The 20,209-nt window shown below is 47.7% G+C and overlaps 7 protein-coding genes across 7 annotated transcripts; 6 read left to right on the forward strand and 1 right to left on the reverse strand.

Annotated features, from left to right (window-relative positions):
• Window positions 1–153: 153 nt before the first annotated feature.
• On the forward strand, window positions 154–964 carry EDB93DRAFT_1250996 (uncharacterized protein; the record flags this gene model as incomplete). The annotated part of the gene is made up of 4 exons (XM_041453100.1): window positions 154–373; window positions 420–530; window positions 583–716; window positions 764–964. The coding sequence occupies 4 exons, from the start codon at window positions 154–156 to the stop codon at window positions 962–964; spliced, it is 666 nt and encodes a 221-aa protein (XP_041307191.1).
• A 4,353-nt stretch (window positions 965–5,317) lies between these two features.
• EDB93DRAFT_1250997 (uncharacterized protein) lies at window positions 5,318–5,906 on the forward strand (the record flags this gene model as incomplete). The annotated part of the gene is made up of 3 exons (XM_041453101.1): window positions 5,318–5,470; window positions 5,564–5,636; window positions 5,671–5,906. The coding sequence occupies 3 exons, from the start codon at window positions 5,318–5,320 to the stop codon at window positions 5,904–5,906; spliced, it is 462 nt and encodes a 153-aa protein (XP_041307192.1).
• Window positions 5,907–11,163: 5,257 nt separating this feature from the next.
• On the forward strand, window positions 11,164–12,120 carry EDB93DRAFT_1251001 (uncharacterized protein; the record flags this gene model as incomplete). The annotated part of the gene is made up of 2 exons (XM_041453102.1): window positions 11,164–11,265; window positions 11,824–12,120. The coding sequence occupies 2 exons, from the start codon at window positions 11,164–11,166 to the stop codon at window positions 12,118–12,120; spliced, it is 399 nt and encodes a 132-aa protein (XP_041307193.1).
• A 325-nt stretch (window positions 12,121–12,445) lies between these two features.
• On the forward strand, window positions 12,446–13,661 carry EDB93DRAFT_1149219 (uncharacterized protein). The gene is made up of 4 exons (XM_041449614.1): window positions 12,446–12,574; window positions 12,636–12,791; window positions 12,848–13,191; window positions 13,247–13,661. The coding sequence occupies exons 3-4, from the start codon at window positions 12,857–12,859 to the stop codon at window positions 13,263–13,265; spliced, it is 354 nt and encodes a 117-aa protein (XP_041307194.1). The 5' UTR covers window positions 12,446–12,574; window positions 12,636–12,791; window positions 12,848–12,856; the 3' UTR covers window positions 13,266–13,661.
• A 1,204-nt stretch (window positions 13,662–14,865) lies between these two features.
• EDB93DRAFT_1086262 (bub2 protein) lies at window positions 14,866–16,105 on the reverse strand (the record flags this gene model as incomplete). Its single annotated transcript, XM_041445965.1, has 7 exons — window positions 14,866–15,004; window positions 15,056–15,203; window positions 15,256–15,346; window positions 15,393–15,574; window positions 15,628–15,716; window positions 15,766–15,896; window positions 15,947–16,105. 7 exons carry the CDS (start codon window positions 16,103–16,105, stop codon window positions 14,866–14,868), a joined length of 939 nt encoding a protein of 312 aa, XP_041307195.1.
• A 75-nt stretch (window positions 16,106–16,180) lies between these two features.
• On the forward strand, window positions 16,181–19,580 carry EDB93DRAFT_1337619 (armadillo-type protein; the record flags this gene model as incomplete). The annotated part of the gene is made up of 16 exons (XM_041455369.1): window positions 16,181–16,362; window positions 16,415–16,556; window positions 16,611–16,684; window positions 16,733–16,854; window positions 16,905–17,055; window positions 17,104–17,225; window positions 17,274–17,341; window positions 17,391–17,668; window positions 17,726–18,005; window positions 18,051–18,236; window positions 18,290–18,414; window positions 18,465–18,542; window positions 18,593–18,937; window positions 18,990–19,034; window positions 19,096–19,312; window positions 19,342–19,580. The coding sequence occupies exons 1-16, from the start codon at window positions 16,204–16,206 to the stop codon at window positions 19,578–19,580; spliced, it is 2,631 nt and encodes an 876-aa protein (XP_041307196.1). The 5' UTR covers window positions 16,181–16,203.
• Window positions 19,477–20,119, forward strand: EDB93DRAFT_476664 (uncharacterized protein). The gene is made up of 3 exons (XM_041456499.1): window positions 19,477–19,644; window positions 19,695–19,940; window positions 20,000–20,119. Exons 1-2 carry the CDS (start codon window positions 19,599–19,601, stop codon window positions 19,919–19,921), a joined length of 273 nt encoding a protein of 90 aa, XP_041307197.1. The 5' UTR covers window positions 19,477–19,598; the 3' UTR covers window positions 19,922–19,940; window positions 20,000–20,119.
• The last annotated feature ends 90 nt before the right edge of the window (window positions 20,120–20,209 follow it).

The following is a 20,209-nucleotide window of genomic DNA, read 5'->3' on the forward strand; positions in this document are numbered from 1 at the left end:
AACAACCATTTCAATATACAAATTTAGTCCTGGGAATTGGCCGGGTCAGCCCATGTCGGAGTTTGAAAAATTTATCCATCCATCAGTGGATGATATCTTCACATCTGAACCAACTGTCATTGTCATTGCCAGTGTGATACTCCTGCATCAGCCATGCCTGAATTATATCCTTCTCCTGCATCCACTTCTGACAATGAGAATTCCCTCAATGAGTACCGGCCCCTCACTCTCACTCCTGCAGACATTTCAGCTACTATGTTGATGTCTGCATCGCACATCCATCTCCCAATATCAGGCGGAGGCTGCAAACAACAATCTTCCCCCTTTGGCTCGGATCAGGCACTTCAAAGCCAGGCTGCAATGGGAGATCACTGTAAGACCCCAACGACACCGGCGGTTAATGCTGACATCTTCCACAGACTTTTGTCACTCCCATCCTCCAGTACTCAGCTGCCAGGAACATCATTTCGGTTGTTCCCAGCCCTATCGCTCATATTCTTCATTTGATTCCCGGTCACACCTGGAACACGGTTCCGGATCACATCTTTTCATATCACCTCTGTGTGTTTCATGACGTCGCAGATCCCGGAGATCCATCCCGGATCGTATCTGGCTATGATACCCCATGGTGGATGGGAGAAACTGCAATCTTGAACAAACCATGGCAATGGGATCAGGTGATGACTTGCTGTATCTTTCACTACCAGCATTGGCTAGTAAGATTCTTATTCCATTTCCTTGATTCATGACTGATCTGCTCTAGGATGGCATTGAGAATGACGGTCTGACAATTCCGGAGCAGGTGGATCATACCTCAGTTCCATCACTGATGGGACTTAGGTGGATTAGAGAACACCTCCTGACATTAATTGAGGAGCAACGTGAGGGCATCCGTGACAAGATGGCAGAGATACAAATCTACACTACCATGCTGGACAGATTGAAGAGAGGCAGAGGAGAGTAGCTCTAGTCACTCAGTTGGAAATGTTGAAGTGCAAGTCACATATGTGTTTTATGAGTACTGAAAATTGCTTGTAAGCATTGCAATATCTAACATGATGTTATATGGCAAGTCCCGAAATAAACGGTGCAGATGTGCATCACCATGTCCTGACCACCGAGGTCCAGATATCGAGTCCTGATTACCAGGACCAATTTCTGACTCCCAGAATTTAACTACCGAGGTCCGAATATCGAGACCTGAGTGCCGAGTTCCAAATATCGATTACTGAGTGCCAGATATCGAGTCCCGATTACCGAGTTCCGAAACGTTGGGTACCGAGTGTTGAGTACCAAATGTTTACTGCCGAATATCAAACTCCGAGTTCCGGATCTCCATTACCGATTCCCGACTCCCAGAACGTAACTACCGAGGTCCGAGTATCGACACCCGAGTGCCGAGACCCGATTACTGAGCTCCGAATATCGGGTTCCGAGCTCCGAATATCGAACTCGAGGTCCGAACATCGAGACCCAAGTGCCGAGGCCCAATTACCGAACACTGAATACCGGGTTCCAAGCTCCGAATATCGAACTCCGAGTTCTGGATTTTCCATTACCGATTCCCGACTCCCGAAAGTTACCTACCGAGGTCCGAATATCGAGACCCAAGTGCCGAGACCCGATTACCAAATGCCGAATATCGAGTGTCGAGTTCTGAATATTGAACTCTGAGTTCCGGATATCGAGTCCCGATTACCAAGTGCCGGATATCGAGTTCCGATGACCAAGTTCTGAAATGTCGGGTACCAAGCATCGAGTACCGAATGTTTACTGCTGAATATTGAACTCCGAGTTCCGGATTCTCCATTACCGCTTCCCGACTCCCGGAACATAACTACCGAGGTCCGAGTGTCGACACCCGAGTGCCAAGACCCGATTACCGAGCTCCGAATATCGAGTTCCGAGGTCTGAGTGTTGAGTACCGAGTTCCGAGGTCCCAGCGTCAAGTGCCAAATGTTGACTGCCAAATATCAAACTTCGAGTTCTGGATCTCCATTACCGATTCCCAACTCCTGGCATTTAACTACCGAGGTCCAAATATCAAGACCCGAGTGCCGAGACCCGGTTACCGAGCTCCTGGCCTTGATGACTGTCGATAGGATCTGAGTCTAAATACAATGATAGCCATCGCCCCAGTACCATTTTCAAATTTGTACAGCAGCATTCATACTTACATTTCTTTGCTTCTCTGTGCCCTTTTGACTTGTAGGTTCCTTTTGCAACAGACCATTCTTCTTAGCATTGCCTAATGTAAGGTCGATGATATCATCTGCACTACTCCAACCCAGGGCTGGCCTTTTCTAACTGCACACCACAAGTGAAACCCCACTCCCTCGCGCTGAATGTGTTGGTGCTCGAGTGTCATCAAGAGACATGGAAGGCTCTGGACAGTTATTGTATGCATCCGCTATGGACTTCGGACCTCGAGTGTCATCAAGAGACATGGAAGGCTCTGGACAGCTATTGTATGCATCCGCTATGAATATCGGACCTTGAGTGTCATCAAGAGACACAGAAGGCTCTGGACAGTTATTGTATGCATCTGCTATGGCTTTCGGACCTCGAATCTCATCAAGAGACACGGAAGGCTCTGGACAGTCATTGTATGCATCTGCTATGGATTTCGGACCTCGAGTGTCATCAAGAGAGACGGTTTGTACTTGGTAGTCGAAAGCAGGTACTGATGCGGGTAATTACACTTTCTACTTGTTTCATCTTCCACATGGTGGTAGGGTTCGTCAATCCACCCTAGCCCATCCGCATGAGGGAACCCCGGCATAAATATGAACAGAGTCCCTCATATACCATGCCCACCCAACCCTATCCCCCTCCACCTCATGAACCCCATGTCTGACAATCCTTCCGGAAAATCCAATCATACACCCGGGATCGTACCCGAACTCCAGCTGAAGGCTTGGCATGCTCATCCGAGCATTAGAATAATTCCCCATGGTGGTGAGAATATTGAAGCATTCAGGAATTGATAAATGGTCTCGATGATATGGGGTTTGACGATTGGAAATGATGGATAGTGTGTTAAACACGGATGCCCAGTACTGGAGGATCTCGGACATTCTTGGCAGTTCCTTGCTTTCTGCCTTTTCTCCGAGGCTTGAAAATGTTCGTAACCCTGCCCAGTACTGCTCCAGATGCATGATCCTGAGCACCACTGATGCGATGGCTGCCGGCCTTGCAATGGCGTTTAGGATTCCCTCGGACAATGGTCCCTTTAATGATGCAGATACCTCCGGGTCTGCTAGATTCTATGGGATTGGTGTGCTCAACTACCGAAATCATCATCCTATCAAATCCTACCTCGTGCCCCTGTTGAAACCATGCCGGAGATAAATTAATGCACCCGGCAGGTAGGCCAACATCTTCCGAGCGGTGTTTGAACCACTCCGGATTGGTTTGCCAATTCCCATCAACATTCACACTTCTTTCCAGACTCAGAGACAGCAAGTTGGTGGCTGCCCAAATTTCCTTCTGTGGTTACCATGGGGTATTTAATATATATTGAGTAACAATCTATATCACACACCTGTGTTTCGGCTGTCAGGGCGTCTGGGAGGTACTATGCAATGATGGTGCCGGACACATCTAGAATGGTGGCAGGTATGTCCACAAACCTTGTACCCTCATGGCCGGGAGGACATCTCTTAAGCAACTTCTCCTCTTTCTCCTCATTGTGCCCTGGTGTTCTTTGGGGAGATCAATTTGCTATATCTTCCAATGTCGATGTTCATCTGAACTGTGATGAAGGAATTTGAATGATCAAATGAATTTTCCAAATCTGCAGGAAGACCCACTTGGATTTTTATATGCCTTTATGAGGCGATCTACCAATCAATCGCAGGCCATCACTAGATCAGTGTCTAGGTTAGGAGAAGGTATCACCGGGTCTCCTCCTGTCTTCTCTGCATTGAATTTCTGTGCAGTATATTCACATGCCTCGTGAGTGACTGTCAGGGCCCAAGTGCGCCAGAGGCTTATTTCAATTGCAGAAGTGGAAGAACCATTCATGATGAAGTCGATCTTGGGAAATCAGAAGCTGAATGCTGGACGCCCAGAGGTTGGTGTTAAAGGGGGTGGAGATAGTCAGGATCAGATAAGGGAGCCGAAATACCAGATCATTGGAAGTGTGCTGGATATCAGATATTCGTTTGTCGACTCCCGGGGCTCGGATCTCGGCATGCTTACACTCAAATTTTGGATAGTCGGAACTTGGCATTTGGTGTTCGGTAGGTGGTGAACATGAGGTTCTGATAAGAGAACCTTCCATGATGTTGGCTGTCGAAGATATATTACCACCCGTTGCTCAATGAAATACCCGATCATTGGAAGTGTGCTGGATATCAGATATTTTTATTGACACCCGGGTCTCGGAACTCGGTATGCTTCACTCGAATTTCGGTAGTCAGAACCTTGCTTCTCATACAGCAATGCAACAGTAATGAACATGCAGCTGCAGGAACTCATTACGCTTCACCCGAATTAGCTACTCAGCAATCGGTACTGCATTGTTTTACAATTATCATTCACCTGTGCCCACCTGTCTATATTATATACCGCCCTCGGCCCACCATCTAATATAATATATCCCTGGGCCCACCGTGTATGTGATAACAGTACCCTTGGCGGCCCACCCATCTATCTGATACCCACCTCCTTGACACTCGGCCCACCCATCTAAGATAATATATATCTGGGCCCACCCGTATGTGACAAATATACCCTCGGCCGGCCCACCCGTCTAATATGGTATATATCTGGGCCCACTCGTGTATGTGATGACAAGTACCCTCGGCATACCCGTCTATCTGATACCCACCTACCTTGGTACACCCATCTACATAATATCCAACTACCTCGGCCCATCCGTCTATAGAATATTCATGTCCATCGGCCCACTCATCTACTCTACATATTCCACACATGGGCCCACCCACCTCCATCGGAAATAATATCTCTCCCAGCCCATCCGTCAACATTGAGGATATACATCACATCAGCCCATCATCCGCTGGCCCGTCTTATACGGAATATTATGTAGGTCGGGTGACCCGTATAATACAGAAATATGTCACTGTAATATGTGGGTGAACCACTAATGAATCTCGGTATAACAAAGGCAGCCATTATGTCACTGACAGCTCCGGTGGATGGACCCAGTGGTCTATTGAACAATGTGATAAATTAGGAAATGTCGATGACATAAGCAACATTCACAGGTTCAAACATCCATGTCACACTTGTACTTAATCCAATCACTTCCTCGCCACTCATCATCATACTTCACAACTTTTTTTCGAGAATGTCATCTGAACTAGATGCCGTTACCGCTACCGCCAATGCCGCCTTCCGCCAGGCAGGCGACAAGGTCGAGCACCTGCTTGGCCAAGCACTGCAGTTGGATGCTGCTGACCCCAAGCACATCCCCATTGCGGTGGAGATGGCATGGGCTCTGGTAAGTCTTTTTTGTTCTTATTTTTACATCACCCATTGAGTTTCCATCATTAATATAGACTCATGTATTCACGGTCTATGCCCTGTAAACCAGCTCTGTGCCACCCATGGTCCTCTCTGCGGCAGCAGAGCTACAGCAACACTTGGACAACTCCTTCTGCAATGTGGTGAGTACCCCGGTCTGGACCAACATCCGTCCAGAGGATCCCCGCAGCAAGAACAGCCCGCTCTACCCATTGACCATTGGGTATGGTCAAACAGTGCCTCCCACTGCACCTGCTGCAGGTCCTTCTGCCAAGGCCAAAGGTAAGCAGAGAGCGGTTCCTGACGATGAACCTGGAGAAGACCGTCGTAACGATGGTCGCGGTGCTGGGCTCGGAACCAGGCAATCCAACACCTACGTTCATACCATTCCCCGACCTCCCTTGACCTTCTGAAGGCCACACGCACTTGTCCGAACCTTCCACAGGCAGTTCTCATGTTCCGAGGCCCATCCGAACCTCGCAAGTTACCATACCATGTCCTATCCTCGTCCTTTTGACTTCGCTGGTGCATTTTCCCTTATTCTAACTATATGTTGACTATGTCTTAGTGCTACGCAGATAAAATTCCATCGGCATCCTGTCGGGAGCCTCGGAATACATATAAGCAGTACACATCGTAGCTTATTACATAGGTTCGGACTTGCTTATCTCGCTGCTAGTTTCGCCTATGGATTCTGGTCTCTCACAGGAAGTAGGATATAATCTCGCTCGCTGGCTACTGATACTGACACTTCACTTCCCGTACTTCAAATAGTAATTAGTAGAGTCACCTCGGTATAATTGTAAACTGCGCAATTGATCCTTGTTCATTTGGAACGATTGTTTGGCTAGACCGCTGCCAATTTTGCACTTTGTTTATTCTTGAGTTCTGATAGATTAGCATCACTCCGGACTTTGGACATTTTGCAAAGTCTTATACTGTTATTTGACACACCGACATATATTGACCTTCGGACAGCCTTCGCAAGCCTCGGAAGGCATCGCGCTACTTCGGACAACACTTTTGCAGCTTCGGACAACCTTCAGTCGCATCGGACAAGTTTCTCGGTACTTCGGAAGTAGTCTCGGAACTATAGACGAACTTTAAAGAGGTTTTCTTCCAATATCTTGTCTACTCTCTAACTGTATAAGACTTCCCTTGCATTATCAAGGTAGTTCTTAGGTTGTCTCTTGGGACAAAGCATACTCGCACCTCTCAGGACTAGGGACTCACATTCAGTAGAGCCAAGCCCAGATCTACTCTTTACACCGTGGCCGCCAACTGGAGCGTGGCAAGCGTCCTCGATGCACCATGAGTGCAAGGAGCTCAAGCGCCGCTCCCAAACCCAAGCACCAATGCGCTAAATCCAAATCCAAGGCCATCATCAGTAGTGATGATGACATGGAGTTGGACAATGTGGCAGGGGCGGCACCACAGCCAGCACCAGCACCAGCAAAGGTGAGTTGTTTCTTTTCTCTTGAGCTTTTCTGAAGCTTTCATCAGCCGATCAAAGGTGTCCTCAAGAAGACAAGGGAATGTGTTTCCAACCCTGTCTCTAAAAAGGTGAAAGCTACCTGGAGGTAGATGAACTGGAGGAGCCCATGAGTGCGGCTCTGGCACCAAAGATGGGGACGCCATATGTCCAGATCCCGGTGAGTCAAAAACAATTGTTATTCTTCACCATCTGATTTTGTACAGCCTGCCGCAAAGGGCAGTGGCAAGGCTACCAGTCCAGCCAGCGGACTTCAAGAGGATGTCAATGCCGACTCCACCTCGCCGGTCTGGTCACCTGGTTGTGGCGGCTGTGTTCAGCGGGCGCTGATCTGCCGCCAAGGCTACAACACTAACCATGGCCCACTGGTGGTGTGTGCCCGCTGCCACCGCACCAAGAACAAGTGTGGCAGCAAGGGATCCATCGCTCCAACAAAGAGCAGGAGACCTGCTGTGAGGTCTAAGTCATGCCGCAGGGCATCCACAGTGAATGTCATCGTTGTCACTGATGGTAAGTTCTTTTTCATCTTTTGTGAATCAACTGACTTGTATAGATGAAGCTGGTACCTCAGGCAATGTTGCCGCCTGCCACCACCGAGCCCACCACCACCGCCGCCCCTTCCACCACTGCCAGCACATGTTCCTGCGCCAGACAGCTAGACTGTGCTGGCGCTCAAAGAGGAACTGGCGGTGTTGCAAACAATGGTGGTCTCTTTGGTGGAAAGGGTGAGTACCGGCGAGAAGCTGCTTGAGGTGGCCAACCATTGCCTGGCTGAGCAGGAGGTCAATGCCAAGCTGCTGCCGACCAGGTGGCTGCACTCCAGCAGGAGGTGAATCCTGCTGAGTCCCAGCAGCAGAGCCTCTGCCTGTTGTCATCAGGACAGATGCTGCAGAGGCGCCGGCTGCTGCCACCCCAGCCGGAGGATCAGTGCCAGCGTTGCCATTGCCATGGATGAGGTGCTGGCAAATGTAGATTTCCACAGTGAGGCACCACCACAAGATGCTGGCGCTGGACATGAATGATTGTTGGTAGCATGGACTAAATTTTTCTGTTTTGGTATGGACTAATTACTGTATTTGTAGGATATGTAGTTGTAAAAATAAATAGTCACCTTGTAGTTGGCCGATACCATGTTGTTTATTCAAGTTCATTGTAAGACATTTACTCAATACATCATTTGCCCCACTGGGTGTTGCAGTAGCATTTCAGCATTAGTGCCAAGGTTGTATAGCATTCTGCAGCGATGTTCAGATGACCACCACTTCGGCGGGAAATGCACGTGATTGTCATCCTGCGCCGGTATGCACCACCATGTATGGTAAGCACTATTGTGGCATTCATATTGTATGGCATGGTTAATTACCATCCTGCTTTGGCATTCAGAAAACAATGCAGGCAGGGAACAAGATGTCGTGTGATGGCGGCAAAATTGAGTAGAATGTACACTAAAATCTGTCCGGCTGACTGGCAGTACATTTGCTGAAGGGTATGCTATTGGCATTACATTTGCGGAAGGCTATGTTGTATTAATGTGAGCATAGGCGGTGAATTCTCCCTATAAATACCAGGGGAATACCATCAGGCAAGCATATTTGGCAGGATACAATGCCCAATGTCAATGTACCACAACCAGTGGATTCCTGATCATTTGCCAAACCTATTTGTTCAGGATACAACTGCCAATGCTGATAAATGTCGCCGGTACTCATTGCTAATATTCACCCATCCAGCCCACATCCTTGTAGATACTTGCCGGAAGAAAATGTCCTGTCCTCCAACCCATTTTTGGTATTTATTTCCTAGCATCCACTCACTGATCCAACCATGGGCCCCACCCCATACAGGTGAGGCCACCCACTTCTTTATCAATTTGCACTGTGGGCCCACGCTTCAATACAGTCAACTATTAATTCTTACACCCATAGGCCCCAGTCCTAAAGATAGAGGCTAATCTAATATGGGCCCAGCCCTAACTGGTGGGTACAACACATCTATGGGCCCACCGATGGACTTGGGTGACATTCTAAAGTGGGCCCATAGTGGGTTGGCCCTACACATAGGGGGCATTGTCAACCTGGGCTGTCCTATAGTATAGGGTGAGAAGCCACTGAAGGGGCTCTGATGATGGAAGGAAATTTTTGATGTAAGCTGAGTTGAGGATAGTGTGACCCCAGAATGAACAAGGATAGCCGCTTTGGTGGTGAGCACCCAATGCTCAAGTGGCAATTGTCTGGTGTCTGCATTCCACAACACCATTCTGTTCAGCTGTGCATGGCATCGTAAGTTCATGTTCAATTCCCTTACTGTGCAGAAACTCAATGATCACGTGAGAGACATATTCGCCGCCATTGTCGCTACAAAGATGTTTGACTTGCTGTCCTGACTGGTTCTCAATCCAGGCAATATATCGCTGAAGATGAGAATATACCTCACTCTTGTGCTTAATGAGGTAGACAGTCAAATAACGTGAAAAATCATCTGTGAAAGCAATGAAAAATGTTTTGCCAGATAGTGTTGCAACGTTGACAGGTCCCCAGACATTAGTGTGAATAAGCTCCGCAATGTGTGTCACATGGTGTTGGGCTTGAGATGAGAATGGCAATTGTTTCTGCTTGCCCATTAGGCATGACGGACAACCAATATGGTCACCAGGTCCTGCGGACTTCTCTAAAAGATCAAGAGATAGTCCCATTACAACCTTCTCAGCCTTGCATAAGGTGGAGTTTGCGGCATGGCCCATGCGCGCATGCCATACAGCAAGTGGTAAAGACGTGGTCAAAGTGGACCTGATGGCAAAAGCTGTATGGGTGTGCCTGGCCCAAAGATAGTATAGACCAGCGGAGCAATCCACACATGCAATTATAGTTCTATCAGCACGATGCATTTGTCCTCCTTCAGCATCTGTTTCGAAGAAAATGCCCTCTGACGCTAGAGCAGATACAGATATCAGTGTACACCGTAAGTCAGATACATGGAGGAAAGGAAGTTCAATGGACTCATGTCTTACATCGAGTGCTAGCATGATGAATCCCCAACCTGGGGCAAGAACGGTATCATCATTTGCAAGTTTCACAATTAAGGGAGGGTTATAGGTTCTGTAACAAGTGAAGAGGGAGTGGTTGGATTCCATATGTGTGGTGGCGGTAGAGTCTACGTGGAATGAAAAAGAGATAGTGTTCATATTAGAAAGACTGGCAGAGTGCGCAGGAAGACAAAGGAAGGACGGAATGTTGTCAGGTGGTCCTGATGTGGAAGCTGATATGTTAGTGTCCTGTGAGGGTGATGAAGGAATATATGCTGATGTATTGGGCGAGTCCAATTTTGCTAGGCGAGTGCAGCAGTTGTGCCAGATGTGACCTGTGCGCTTGCAGGATCCACATGTCAAGCGCCATGAGAGCTCCCACTTGTCTCCTTTGGTTGCATCAAGTTCCTTTGGTTTTGGATGTTCAGCAGACTTCACTGGTTTGGCTACTCTAGCTGCCATAGCTGAATGGTGTGCGTGTGGGTTGTCTGACCCAAAACTCGTGTAGTATTGTTCAGAGTTTCAAATCTGATTAACAACACCTTCGAGCATCAGTTTTCCAGCATTTGCATCAGCGCTATGGAGGATGAGCTGCGAGAGCGGGGCATAGAAGTCTGGTAATGCATGAAGTAGTGCTTGTACTAGTGTATACTCATTACACTTCCATTCTGTCAATTCAATTGCTTTGAACTGTGCCTTAATGTCGCTGATCTCCTTGATTGACCATGTGAGTGAGTCGCTGTCCGATGCCTTCGGAAGGTTGAAGACACGACCCATAAGACGAGTAAAACAAATACCAATGGTAGCCTGGTACTTGTTCTCGAGTGCCTTCTATACAAGAGCAGGGTCTGAGATGCCTGTAAAGTGAATTAAATTGCTGGAATGAACGGCCATGCCTAGGAGACCCTTCATGATGCTCTGTCGCTCACGGAAAGCGATGACATCCACACTTGCGTCATGAGCAGTAACACGTTGCTGAAAAGATGCATCGGTCTCATTTGCAAGTTTGACTGGGGGCTGCGGCTCCTTTTCGTCACTGATGAGAAGGCGCCAAAGGTTGAACAACGAGAGCCAGAGGTCCATAGAAGTGACCCATGATGAGTAATTAGAACCATTTGCGTCCAATGGAGAATGAGGGAACAAAGAAGGAATTCAAATGTTGGATGTAGACATCTTAGGTGGTAATGAGAGGTGTGTTGGGGATGGCGACAGTGAAGCAGAAGGGTTTGGTATCCTGAATATCGAGCGAGACGATAGTGTGGGTGTGAACGGTGGTGACGGAGGCAAAGGAACAGAAAGAATCTGCAGGTCTAGCAGTGATGCGGGCCAAGCTCGTTCCAGTTCGGAATAAAACGGAGGGTTCAGATGCTAAATGAGTGGAGCTGAAAAACGAATGAAGGTCCTAGTCTGAGCCAGGGCTCATAACCTATCAAAGGTGACGAGGCTCGGACTAGGAAGCTAGGGACAGAACGGACTCAGTCTTGGGTTGAAAGACTTAGCATTAACTATGGATCATACCTAGGGATGGAACGGACTAAGTAGAGTAGTAGTTAGTAACGGATAGTGTAGAAGACATAAACGAGAGAGCTCACCTCAGTCTTGGGTTGAAAGACTGAGGGAGATTATTTGGCGAGGAGAGGAATTAATACACTGGTTGAGACGGAGAATCAATGGGGATCGTGTATGACGCATGGTAGAAAGAGTGATTGTGTATGTAAAAGAAAAGATGAAGTATGTATATGAAGGTCATATCTTGATAACCCTCAGAACCTGCACTTGCTTACCAGATTGGAATTCGACACTTGATATGTGGTAGAGCCAATGGGCACCTTTGCAGCACCTGGCACAAATCACCAAACTCCCTGGATTCAGCAGTTGTGTCATCCCAGGAGAAAGCTCCAAATCTTCTCCTGGGGATAGCGCCAGCACAGCACAGATTGTTATTCCAGCACACATCCGCATGCAAGGTGCCACCACTCAAACACTCACTATTTCATCTCATACAGATATCCTAGAGACTCAGGATGAACTGGAGGAGGAGGAAGAAGATTCTGAAACAGTTGAAGCAGCTGCACAAGCCCTACATGATGTTCTGTGGGTCTCTGCTGACTGATTCATTTGTACTCCGGCATATTTAGGAGGGGAGGGAGAGCATATCCTTAGGAGGGGTTCCAAGACAAATATGACATATATTTTAATAGAATTATGTATAGTATGCTTACCATGATTATGTGCAAAAAAATCTGGTGCTAAACAGTGAAGGAAACGGCTCAAATGCGAGCTCGCTGTAGTAGACAGCGAGGACGAAGGTTTACGGGCCTTGCCGAACGTCGTTGGGGCCAGGAACACCACATTGCCGGCGGGAAGTATATTAATAGTGTGCTGGGATGTTGCCGAGGTTCCTAGTGACTAATTAGGACCGACTACTGTTGATTTTTGCTAAGTACCCACGTTAAATATCCAGCAATTATCCATCCAAGTGCTACATTGCTGTATCTACCTGTACTTAGAGGCGCCCAGGCAACCAACATCCACCTCTAATTACAAGGGTGACGTGGGAACCACAGGTGATTGCAACTGCCAGCCAAACAGCCCATTGCTAAGATGGATTTTCACGCATGGTGACAGTTGCTAATTGCCACCACAATTGTTAGGAATTTGCGACATTCCGGGTTGACAATCACTTTTGTTATCGAATCTAGGCTAAGGAATGAGGCTGAGGATTGGCTGATACAGGAATTCTGTGGAACCTATGAAGAAGTTGCCCGCTGTCTGTGTATAAAAGTGAAGTGATCACAGTTCATAGAGAACATCATCTAATCGTCTCCTTCGAACACAAGGCAACAATCATGAAGTTCATCTCACTCACCATTATCATGATGTCTGCTGCAATGTCAGTACTGTCGGGCACAATTACAGCACGACGAGACTCCCCCAACGGCATGGAATGCGACAAGGCTGGTGAATACCTTCAGCATACGTGTTTTGACCTCAGACCGCGTACTAAGTACGGGCGCTTGCAGAACACTACGAGTGCGGAATTCTCGCGGATTATAACAGCGGCAATATGTTTGTGTTTTACTGTTCTAAAGAAAACACAGCGTATTTCGTTGCGGATTGCGCCTGTCCGTATTGCTGTAACCCCGAGGAAGCAAGCCTCTTCGGGGGCTGCACAGTCCCATAGGTGAGTCCGCTTCTTGTTTGCACCTAGCTGGCAATCATCTGACAAAACGTTTGAGTGCGCGCTGCACAGCATGACGGGTTATGCCGGTATTATCTCGTGCTTATATATTAATAGCAGTCTTTCGAGCGCTTGAGCTTTGCCTGCGCCTTTAAGCTGAGGGTGCTAATATTCGGTTGTGGAGCCTCTTGAGGGTAGTCGCGATATACCAGTGCTGAGATCTGAGATGCAATACTTACCATCCGAGTAGTACTTATCGGCTGTACTTCCTGAAGCTGCCATTCCTTGCATGTCATCAAGCTAGAGCCAAGTTCACAGCATTCGGGTAGACTAACGAAATAGACGGACATCAGCAATACGGATAAAATAATTGAAAATTGTCTCTGCTTTTGCAGTAGCATCAGCCGCCTTTGCACGATCGAGTTTGAAGGGTCAAAACTAGCATTCTGCGCGGCGTTTGACGATGATCTCTTGGGATGTGGGAGTGAAAAGTTAATGTGTTCGGAAAAGTACAAGAGAACAACAGGCCTTTACACTTCATTTTTCTCGCGTTTATTGGCGCACCTGACAAATCCCGACATCGCCATACTACATCAGCCCAGGGCAGTCCTCCATTTGCTCCAGCTATGCCCTAACCTCTCCTCGCTCGAGATTCACGTACGATTTAGCTACGGAACCAAAAACTTAGGGTCATGACATCTTTCCTTCCCTCAAAATACGGCTAGTAGAGGATCCCACTCGATACTCGTGTTAATGCTTGATTGGTTGTCGTACGTTAGAAATCAAACTGCTCGTAGATGTAGAACTGTCTCCATGTGTAGTAGAACTCTGTATTCCGTGGGGTCCATACGACCATGGGAATTTGGGTAGATCCGGTTTCCAGTGCGCGTTCGAATTCACATGTCTCCGCACCTCCCTTCACTGCAGGTGTGCCTTAACACGCTGCGGTGTAAAGCTATTAGCAAGTAGACAGCGAGAATGACCAAAGATAGATTTCGCAGACATATTCTCGGTGAGAAACGTGACATGGGATCATAAAATGGCTGGGATTGCGAACACAAAAAGGTAGGGTGAGTAAGCGGTTGCGATAAGTGTGTTAGACCATGATCGTCGGTGATGAGCGCCTAGGAGACGGAGTAAGCATAGTTTAGGCAGGTAGCCGTGGTTGTTCTTGCAATGAAGTTTGTCTATCGCATTGGAAATCACAAAAGGAACTGTATACCTCGCCAAAACAGTCCCCCACACCCAAACCCATGCGAATTCGAGAACCTCGCATCTTGCTGAAGGAGAGTTCAAGCTCACATGTAGCTGAGCATCTAACTGCCCGTGTTCACCAGGTATAGTTCACCACCCTCGGCCGAGGTTGAATTCTCAGACTCCAGGGTGCATAGGGACAAGATCTGTCCTTTGTAATGGATGCACTTTGTGTTGCAAAGATGGGACATTCATATCGACTGCAAAAGCGCGAAGGTATGATCAAAAACCACGAGGGCTAGAGCAAGCCTCAGATGTAATGGACAACGGGTTCACGATGTCCAGGTGTTTCAGAACTTTATCAAATAAGTAGTATGACATACAGGGGACTTACATACAACACGGATGTCAAGAAATGATATGCTACAGGATTGGTATGGATGAAGGAACCTTCGAATGCGACGGGCTGCAGGAAGGTGTTGGCTACATCTGAGTGATTTCGTACGGGTGTCGAACAAGTTCGTCATACAGATCTACAGGGAGATCGCGAACGAGAGTTACTGCAATGCCTATGACTGGAACTGCATCGAGGGGTGGGAATGTTCGCAGTAAACGCATGGGACTAGAATTAAGATAAGCATGGAGCGCGCAACTAGAAAACCATCAATGCAACCTTGATGATACCATGACTTCATCTCGCATCAGAAGCAGCTGAGCAATGACGCATAGGACATTGAGATGTACGCCAAATGCAAGGAGGAAATCCCATAGTTGGAGCACCTGGTCAAGAGGTGGCGTGCATGCGCAGAGTGTCAGAACAGCTACGAAGTAATTATCGTTGACATATCAAATGCTTATGGCTGAAGCACATACATGGAAATGCATAGATCTCAGCCGAAAGGTTTTTCATTCGCAAATAGGCAAACAGTTCGGGGTCCACTATCTTCAAACATCTGTCGAGTAGCTGTAGGAGATTTAGCAATACGTCAAAGAAACCACAAAACTGCTACCTTGAGACCACGGTGCACTCCTTCTAGCGTGGGTTGAACATATAGTGGGCAGCACTCCTCAATGAATTTGGCGAAGCAGAAGAAAGCTTCCAGTTCTGAAGGCATGGTGTACAGAAACGGCGCAGCCAGTACATTCATCCCTTGGACATACGTAAATCCGAGTTGCTGAGTTTCTTGCCGATCTACAAGGGCCAATTGCTCTTGTGTTACCTCACGTTGAGGCAGTGGTGCTCACCATGACTGCGCCACACAAAAGCATCCAACAGACGGACGAGCATATCTTCTCGTACTCGCTCCTTAAAACCTCGGTCTGTTGCTAGAGTCCTACAGGAAGTATTAGCACAACGATTGGTATCAGGCGCCTGTGACATACCTGAATGTATCGTTCCTTATTTTCTCTCGAACCTCACAAGGGCCACGAGCAACGTATTCTAAAAATGTGCATGCTGAAGCGTCATCGACGTGCAGTAGAATTTTCCATATCCGAGGCCGGAGAGTAGGGTCCTATAACGAAATCATTTGGCATAGCTCGTTCGAGAATCTTGGGAACATACAACTGCTGAAGGTATGCCCTCGACCAGAATCATCCGCCGCAATTTCTTTGTTCCTTCGTCGACATCAGCAGAGCGTTTTGATTTTGACGACCTGGGTTGATTGAGAATCTTATTGAATGAATGTGCAGTCGCTGCCGATGATTGTGGGGAGGAGGCCATGTTGATCTTTGTTTACCTCAGTTCACGTGCTCATCCCTATGTCGCGAAAGCGCCACTGAACACGTTTAACCTCCGCGTCCATCTTACTCCGTTCTCAGATGGACGTGTCATTTATCGACTCTGGCGCTCTAAGCCGCGCTCACTACTCTTTGGTGCGCAAGGCGGAGTCTGCGCAGTCCCCGCAAGCAGCAGACCAGATCCACCTGAGTGAAATCGATGGCATTAGACATCTCTTCGCTGTTGGAGGTGTATCGCTCGTGCGTAAGCAGCGGCATCTTTGAAATGCATTTGAGTAGACGCGACATGCAGAAAGAATGCAGGGAGAAGCTTATCATGCTTCTTTACTGTTCCATGAATTTGACACACGTTCATCCTGGCGAGCTCGCGTTTGCTTTGCCACACGCTGTCAATCTGGCCGAGATGGGGCAAACGTTGCACGACAAGCAACTTGGTATGGTGATTATCATTCTTGGATACAGAATCTACCTTGATAATGAACAAATAGGCTTTGTATTCTGCACTGAAGTTATGCCACCTAATCATGAGTTGCAGCTCATGCTGGTCAATACCATTCGCAAGGTCAATGCACTCGTGATTACGCAAATATTGGTCTGACTTCTTTTAAAGGATCTAGGAAGCTCGTCTACAGCGCGTGTTTGCCTCGCGCTCAGCGTCTTAATTCAAATGCCAAATGATGAAGTGATACCCGCAGTGCAATCGCAATTGCAGGCCCTATTCATGCATAAGTCGTCAGTTCAAGACATTTGTGATCGCTGATGCATCCTGACTCTGCAATCAGGATATCAGTTCGTCGTAGAGCCTATCTAGCGTATTACTCGCTGCTACACAATGATCCTTCGCGCTTGACACCACTAGAGGATGCAGTGGTCCTCCGCATTCAACGTACACTGCCTTCTATAGACTCTTGCGCTATGGCAGTAGCCATGAAAGTGCGTATATTTTCATGGGTGTAAATAGAAATGACATTGTACATCTAGCTCAACCAAGTCGATTCCATCAATGATGAAGTCAATGCTCTCCTGCCAATTGTGTGGCAAAGACCCGGTCGTCAGTCTCAATGTCTTACTTTATTGGTTCTTCGAGCCCTTCGGAAGGCCAGGTGCGTGTCACTCGCTCAACTTCAATCTGACATCTGACGAATGAGTAGGCTATCAATGCCAAACGTTGGTATTGTTCTCGAAATTATCAAGCGCACTTCCAGTCCCCCCGTGCGAGGTGACTCAAGCAGTTGCACTGCAGGAGCTTAGCTGAATGTGCCCCATAGTGCTACTGCGGGAGGCTTTTCTTGTATTATCGTCCGTATCAGCCGAGGCCATCCAAGAATGCCAAATGCAGCAGTCTCTGTCGCTAGTGGCTTGCATTCGACGCCTCTTGACGTCAAAGGATCCTAACGATCAGTACCTGTTTGTTTCGTGTTTAGATTGCCTGAGCCCCACTCTTTGGGCAGGGACTTTGCCAGGAACAGTAGCGGCCTTAGACGAGTGGGAAGTTCAAGAGGTGATGAAACTTCTTGATTCGCATGACAGGCTTGTCCGAAAGATAGTGAGTGCCGGCAGCTTGCGATCAGTGGCGCTGTGATACTGATATAGAACGCCTCAGACCCTGAGGGTCCTACAAACGGTCGATGCCTCCCTTGTCAAAGCGTATAGCACGCAGTTGCTACACAACTTTCCTGCTGGGTTAACTTTATCTGACAAGGGCGAATATGTTTCTCGTTTGCTTGACGTTGGTGTGCTTCAGTATGGCGATGACGGGGAACAGTATGCTAGATACCTTAAGGAGCTCTTTGCCGTTGCAGAGGGTGACACTCAAGGACGTACGGAGGACATGTCTGTCATCGAAGTGGGCGTTGAGATGATCCTTACTCATATCCGGGAATGTATGTACAATCATTTCGTTGCAATCTTCACGCTGACTGCCCCAGTTAATATTATGTGTCGTATATCGTGCGTTACCGCATTGGCGGTTTCTGTTACAGAATCAGGTGCTCGGATTGGACCGACTCTCATGGTGGTTATTTCCGCTTTGGCTTGTGAATACTGCGGAAAGATAGCAACATCACCTCTATCAATACTCCAGGGAATGGCTAGCAGACTTGTCTCATATGGTGGTGCGTGAACGATATACTTTAAACTAGTGGAATGAAAATTCAGGAAGCAGCAGTCACAGTTCAAGATGCATGTCTGCTAACTATGCTTCGATTGTCTGCAGAGTGTGACCAGATTCCCCACACTATCTTGAAGCTGATTGCCGAAATATCTCAGTTCTCCGGAAAGCGTATTCGGAATGTGAGTTCCGTCGCTGTGTTGATGAAAGTTTTAAATGACCTGCCCATCAGCGGTGTAGCTTGTTTCTGACATACTGTGCTCAAAGGAATGTGCTCGCTGGTATCATTGCTCAAGCACCCTCATCTTCGGTAAGGCAGCAGTCATTCCTTCCCTCTATTGAGAACCAACTTCAGATTAGCTTCCAGATTTTTTGGTTGCTCTAACAACCTATGGATCAAACACCGGTGCCTCAGCGCCTATTGATTTAAAGATATCCGAACTTTCGCCAGGCTCGCCTCCGCGAACTAGCTTATCTCCAAGAAAGTTGCGTTACGAAGCATATGGTACTCCCCAGGCCGTGCCTAGTCTAAGGCATCTATCAAGCCCGCGTAGAAATGAAGGCATTATCTCAAGTCTGGGAAGCAGGACGCGAAGTTCATCACGTGCGAGTGAACGTGGGATGTCATCCGAACTTGCAAGGACCATCACCCCAGGAGAATTGACTATTGCTGCCGCGCAGGGTTCATTACAAGACCTGCCCAAAGTGAGCATTTCCTGAGTACATACATGATCTTATGTCTGACTACAACAACCAGCTTGACTACATTCGAAATTCAGATGCACCACCAAATGAAGATTTAGTACGTCTCCTAAGTAATTTGGAAGTATTCGTCGTGGTGACTGATGTAATCATGCCATCAGGCATCCCGTATTGATCTCATATCGCTCGATACTGCCTCCAGCGAAGTGCCTGTGGGATTTCTTGCCCCTGAGCCAGACTTCGAAGACGTCTGGGATGCCATGGAAAACTCAAATCTCCGAGGCTGGTGCGAGTCGTCAATGGACAACGTAGTGAGACTTCTACAGAGTTTACAGCACTCCATGAGAGTCATCGCGGTTGATCAGCCACCATTTGAAGGTATGTCTACCCTCAAAACTGGTCTGAAGATGGAATCATGCTAAGATCTATATTTGTTCCGGCCCGTCTGGTAGGGGAGCTAAAAGTATTGGTTGTTGCCTCACCCTTAGTGGAGCCGAAACAAGGCGCTGCCCCACCCTTAGTGGAGCCGAAACAAGGTGCTGCGCTCCGTCTCCGGGAGAGTGAAGAAGAAAGTTGCCTGTGGCGTCTCCGGTGCGATGATCTTGAGCTACGAACCACTATCAAGAGACTCTTGGAGGATATATAAGATGCCTTGCTGTTTGTCATGCAGACGATCATATTGCTATTGGCTTACTTGTTGAGACGTTACGGTGAGAAATGGTCGCGAATTCAAGATCATCAAGTAATTGAGCCATTTCAGGCGTATCTGTCAAACAGCAGCGACTCACCCGGAACAAAGCCGGAACAATATTCGTGCTGCTCGGAACACTTGACATCGTGCGAGTCGGCATATGGTTATCGGTCAGCCTGAGGCCGTGGGAAATATTTGTGGTCCGATATAACATGAAAAATTTGACTAGGAAATCTTGCCTAGTCTACAGTTGTAGACCAAGAATCACTTGGAATCGCTTTCGTACCAATCTATGATTTTTTATCCACCATTGAAGTACGTCTTCCACGTTCTGGCATGTTTTTTACCGAGGGTCTAATGTCCATAACTCGCAGCACTCCACGCCTGACTCACACCATCATCCTCTTCGGACCTCTTGCAGTTTCCCTGGTCGACACAGACCGTCCTCCTTAAGCTTAGATTTTTGACTTATCTCTCCCTTCCTCATTCCTGTCAGCTGATGGGATAGGTTCATTGTAATCCTTGGAACCAGACCCCTGCTCTGGAACTGCAACAATATCTGTACATAGCACGGAGGTCGGACA

This window comes from Suillus bovinus (genome assembly GCF_016758785.1).
Source record: "Suillus bovinus strain UH-Sbo-P2 chromosome Unknown EDB93scaffold_32, whole genome shotgun sequence".
Classification (NCBI taxonomy): Eukaryota; Fungi; Basidiomycota; class Agaricomycetes; order Boletales; family Suillaceae; genus Suillus; species Suillus bovinus.

What these genes read in the sequence shown, in the direction of transcription:
- EDB93DRAFT_476664 (XM_041456499.1), top strand. Translation starts at nt 19,599, where the DNA reads ATGCAGACGATCATATTGCTATTGGCTTACTTGTTGAGACGTTACG. An exon ending in TTACTTGTTGAGACGTTACG is followed by an intron (nt 19,645 to 19,694) that starts GTGAGAAATGGT and finishes GAGCCATTTCAG; the next exon opens with GCGTATCTGTCAAACAGCAG.
- EDB93DRAFT_1149219 (XM_041449614.1), top strand. Translation starts at nt 12,857, where the DNA reads ATGAAGTTCATCTCACTCACCATTATCATGATGTCTGCTGCAATGTCA.